General features: G+C 42.5%; 1 protein-coding gene across 1 annotated transcript; it reads left to right on the forward strand.

Annotated features, from left to right (window-relative positions):
• The first annotated feature begins 740 nt into the window (after window positions 1–740).
• On the forward strand, window positions 741–4,783 carry LOC100831269 (serine/threonine-protein kinase SAPK7-like). Its single transcript, NM_001317347.1, has 9 exons — window positions 741–860; window positions 955–1,029; window positions 1,138–1,239; window positions 1,351–1,404; window positions 1,510–1,602; window positions 1,899–1,991; window positions 4,055–4,159; window positions 4,251–4,349; window positions 4,436–4,783. The coding sequence occupies exons 1-9, from the start codon at window positions 741–743 to the stop codon at window positions 4,781–4,783; spliced, it is 1,089 nt and encodes a 362-aa protein (NP_001304276.1).
• The last annotated feature ends 512 nt before the right edge of the window (window positions 4,784–5,295 follow it).

Below are 5,295 nucleotides of genomic sequence, written 5' to 3' on the forward strand. Positions count from 1 at the left end.
CAATTGAAGGCAATGTAAATTGAAGAACTAGTCACAAGGAGACCCTCGTGAGGAGTGCTCTCATCTAAAAAACCGTGATGAAATTTGGTACAATTGATTCCTTTTTGTCTTATCTTTTAACATGAAAAGACAAGAAAAATCATATTTTAGTCAAAGTAAAATAAGACAAATATCATTTTCCGTTTCTTCGTCTTCGAATTCAGTAGTTATTCTAGTTACCTTGGGAAAGAAGCCTGATGTCACCCTTGTGCTCTCACTGTACATTTATCTCGGGGGAAATTTGCTGTGTGCATTTCATATGCAAAATGTGTACAAAGGGGCTATGTTACAAAATGTTTTAAATGAAAGGTACGCAGGTCATCATATGACGACCAACCGCTGGTGATGCAGCCCTGCTCGCACGCATAGTCAGTCGCATACCTCGGCACGCCGCAACGTCTAATCACCGCATAAACAAAGCAAATCCCAATCACCTAAACTAATCACGCCCAAATCCAAACCCAACCAGGAAGAGAAAGCACACGATAAGCAACTAAAAAAATACTCCGTAGAAGCCTCCTGCTGAAGCTTCGAATCCTCTTCCATTCCCTCCTCCTCCTCCTCGCGCTCCCCCTGCCCTCCCCCCCCCCTCTCACCAGCAGCTTCCCAGGACCAAAACCCCCCGAATTCCCCGCGCCCTAGCCGCCAATTCGATCAGGCAGGCCGCGAGCCCCGAACCAGGCGCACGCCGGAGCACGCCCATGGAGAAGTACGAGCTCGTCAAGGACATCGGCTCGGGCAACTTCGGGGTCGCGCGGCTGATGCGGAACAGGGAGACCAAGGAGCTCCTCGCCGTGAAGTACATCCCGCGCGGGCAGAAGGTGCGCCGGCTCTGGATTCGACCTCCTCTGTTCGAATTCGTGCGGGATTTCTGCTGTTTCTGGGTTAATTTTGTCGTGTCTTCGGTGTGCGCAGATTGACGAGAATGTGGCGAGGGAGATTATAAACCACCGCTCGCTACGGCACCCTAACATAATCCGGTTCAAGGAGGTGAGTACAAGGGAGGGAGGTTTCAGGATTTATTTGGGGGAAATTTATTGTGTTCTTAGATGGTGAATAGTTGATCAGTTTTGTCCATTTGGGACTTGTTGTTGCTAGGTTCTGCTCACTCCTACTCACCTTGCCATCGTCATGGAGTACGCGGCCGGCGGGGAGCTTTTCGATCGGATCTGCAGCGCCGGCAGATTCAGCGAGGATGAGGTGATCATTATTTTGCTCGAATTAGACGGCTCCGAATCTTTCCTATTTCGCCCACAATTCTGAGGTTGGGGTACTAATAATTCTTTCTTGGGGATATTCATACTATTCTAGGCGAGGTATTTCTTCCAGCAGCTAATTTGCGGTGTTAGCTACTGCCACTTCATGGTGAGGATAGCGACGAAGTGATAATAACAATTCTTCAAAAAAAAACAAATCTTAAAAAAATCTTGCTGCTGATGTGTGTCACTGCAAATTTGTTTGAGCTTGCAGCAAATTTGCCACCGGGACTTGAAATTAGAGAACACGCTGCTGGATGGCAATCCAGCTCCGCGCCTCAAGATCTGCGACTTTGGATACTCCAAGGTACCAATTCTTGTTCAACTTTGCATCCTGGGAAGGAAGACCAAAATTTTGACACGAAACTGTCTTGACTTCCTCATTTTTCTTATCAATCTCGTGCCTTTATTGCCTTCGAAAAAGTATACTCCTTTTCCAGCTTTATTGAGTGTTTTTTGCAACAAATCGTTCAAAAGCATATTTTTTTGCAAACTAGAGAAAAAGACACGAGCAAAAACAACACAAAAACAGCATAACTCACTGTTCGTTATTGTGGATTCAGTTACCCATGCCTTAATTTTGCAAATATTTCGTCCTCACAGTCATCGCTGCTGCACTCGAAGCCCAAGTCCACGGTTGGGACTCCGGCATACATTGCTCCGGAGGTGCTCTCTCGTCGGGAATACGACGGCAAGGTCAGTTTTGTTATTTTACGAATCCCCTTTGCTCACGTCACTGCAACTGTGCTTAATCCTTATGACGGCAAGATATGAAGGGTCAGTGCTGCAGAACATGCTTAATCCTTATGTCCAATTGTGCATCGCTGCTTTTTGGTGGCAGCCTGCTCTAAACCAACGTAGTCAAGTAGACTCATTGTCCCTTTGCATTCTTGGACCCAATGCATGAAAGGGCCACTTGCATTGGTATGTGGCCCCAATGCAGCATGCATCTGGGCCTCTTGGACTAGCCTCCTGCTGCACCTCCCTAATCAGTGGCTTTAGATTTTGGAATTTTGTTCTGAGGCCAGGTAAAAAGCGGGTGGACCTGGTCCCACATGTCAATATTGGTCTGTTGTGCTATCTCTGTAGGGGGGATTCCAAGTTCCAAGTGCTCCAATTATTTGTGTTGACAATTTTGTCATAAAGAAGCAGAAGAAGAGATAGTCTAACCGAATGCTGCTAGTTCATTCGATGCCATTGGGACATTATCTTTCTAGCAATCAATCAGTAAACAGATCACGCCTGATGGAGATCTTTGCCCCCACTGGGTGTGCCTACTTTCCTTGCATGCAAAACTCTATCCTTGATCTGGTTCACAATTGATTTACATGGTGGAGGCCTGTCTGTGTGGCGTTGTTGAGGTAATGATCTCAAAAGAAAGTAAGATTTGCTGGAGAAAAGCACAAGATTCTGTTAATGCAGATCTTGTTTGTCATACTTAATTTAAACGTTGTACTTGAACTGAGAATCAATATAATATTTGTCGCGCACTTTGTTGTGTGATGAATCCTTGACCAACAAACAAAAATTATTCGATCGTGCACACTTTTTTGTGAAGCTCCAAGAAATTATTTCTTCATAGGTACAGTAAGAAAAGGAAGCACCTACAGAATTGAAATCCTTGCGTCTGACAAGCTCTGTATTGCATAGAGTCTTGGGATGCCCTGTGCGGGTTTCATGAGTGTTATTTTGTTCTCATCCATCACTTTATGTCCTTTTCTGACTAGTATTGGCATCATGTTTCCAACCCTAATTGATGTGTACGACGGGCCCTCAGACCTGATCTTTGATGTAACCATGTTAGGCTGAACCTTGGGTTGGTCAGCTGTGGTCCTTCCGAGCTATTTGTTTTGGTTGTTGCTTCCTTTTTGTCATGTATTATTTGTCCTTTGCTCATTTATTATTGCTAACAAATTAACAATTAAATATATTACTTGTCCTGGTTATGTAGATGCTATGTCACCACTTTATTTCTTACTTTCTGTGGTGCCATGCCAATCTGCCAAAAAAATTGCATTTCTAGCATGTAGAACATGGTTGCCTTTGCTCGTGAAAGATAGTAGTACAACAGTATTGAGAATTTGAGATTAGTTTTGGAAATGGACATGGCTGATAAAATTTGTATTGCTGATTTGCACCATTGGGATGCTCCGAATTTCAATTTATCTTATAGTTCTACTGTATGAGTCATTTAATTCCAAATACATTTGCCGTATAACATTTTCTCTTTTTTGTGGGTAGCCGTATAGCATTTTCAGTGAGCAATTATGCATGAAATTCTCTGATGATAAAATTTGTAACCAACCTATTTTCCCCAATATTCTTATGTTATGCAATTGATATTTTATTTCTTCACAGTACTTAGTGGCATTTGTTCTAGGTTCACATATACTCGACTCCCAGGTGACATGTTATTTCTCTTGAATTCACTGCTTTCTTTGAAGTTGCGCTACATATGGGCATGCTTTTAAGAGTCCTTACTTATACTGTAGAATTGTTTTGGTTATCGGGTTCTTAGCCAGTAATTTCATGTAACAACACATTATGAGCATCGTCGTTTGTACTCATGGTGCAAATATATTTCTATCTCCCTATATTACTTGGCGAAGTGCAGTCTGCTCAATTTTTTGGGCCATCTCAAATGTCTTTTTTGGCAGCTGCCCAACATGCTTCGTTGATATTGTTTCTGTATATGGTCCTCTTTCTTGTGATCTGCTTCAAGTATTTGTTGCATCATTGGTGGGTTCTTTTGGGTGCAGATGGCAGATGTGTGGTCTTGTGGAGTGACCCTATATGTGATGCTTGTTGGTGGATACCCTTTTGAAGACCCTGATGATCCCAAGAATTTCCGAAAGACGATTGGGGTAATACACTCACTCACTTTGTCCAATAATTTCTCTAGACGGAGGGCCTTGCGAATGTACTAATATGTTGGCCCAAATTTTTGTTTTGTAGAGAATTGTGTCAATTCAATACAAAATACCAGAGTATGTCCACATATCACAAGATTGTAGGCAACTCCTCTCTAAGATCTTTGTCGCGAATCCTGCGAAGGTATTCATTGGAGAGCAATGCCGGCAAACTTGACTTTATTTCATTCCCTATCATTGGCATAATGCAATTCCCCTCACATCATGCAGAGAATAACAATCAGGGAGATCAGAAACCACCCTTGGTTTCTGAAGAACTTGCCTAGAGAGCTAACAGAAACGGTACAAGAAAAGTACTACAAGAAGGACAACAGTGCCCCGACCTTCTCAGATCAAACCGTTGAAGAAATCATGAAGATCGTTGAGGATGCACGGGCGCCACCTCCATCATCTACTCCAGTGACTGGTTTCGGGTGGGCAGAGGAAGAAGATCAAGAAGATGGCAAGAGACCAGACGAGGAAGAAAAGAACGATGAAGATGAGGAATATGATGTCGAGGACGAGTATGAAAAGCATGTGGAGCAAGTTCGTGCGAGCGGGGAGTTTCAGATCCCCTGATGAGATTCGGTTGCCAGCAAGCGGAAATTTCCTTACATGAGATACTGTCTATATTTTTGGTAGTTATGTTGGTGATGTCGAACTCCTGTCGTTGAGGGTCCTTTTTCTTCCTGGTGTGATATTATAACTTTGTAAATTATCGAAGTGGCAGTCTGTGTAATTGTAGTGAATGGTTGAGTGGTTAAGCTAGCAAGATGGAATGTAATTCCCACCGAAAAAGAAAGAAAAAGAAGATGGAATGTAATTTGTGGAATGTGATGTGTAAGTTTTGGACTTTAGATGCACTTTAGACTTAGTGTGAAGTTACTGAACAGTGATGCCTTGTGCATATTTTCCTAAGATCATGTGGAAAATGATTTGTTTAAGATTTATTCCCAGCTTGGTAAATCAAATTAAACATAAATTAATTTGTTTTCTATGATTGTCATCCCATCTTTGATGAAATGTTGTTTTAACACACGAATATATACGCTTGCAATAAAATTAAGATAAAAAGGAGTTAATCGAACACC

This window comes from Brachypodium distachyon, chromosome 3 (genome assembly GCF_000005505.3).
Source record: "Brachypodium distachyon strain Bd21 chromosome 3, Brachypodium_distachyon_v3.0, whole genome shotgun sequence".
NCBI classification, from domain to species: Eukaryota; Viridiplantae; Streptophyta; class Magnoliopsida; order Poales; family Poaceae; genus Brachypodium; species Brachypodium distachyon.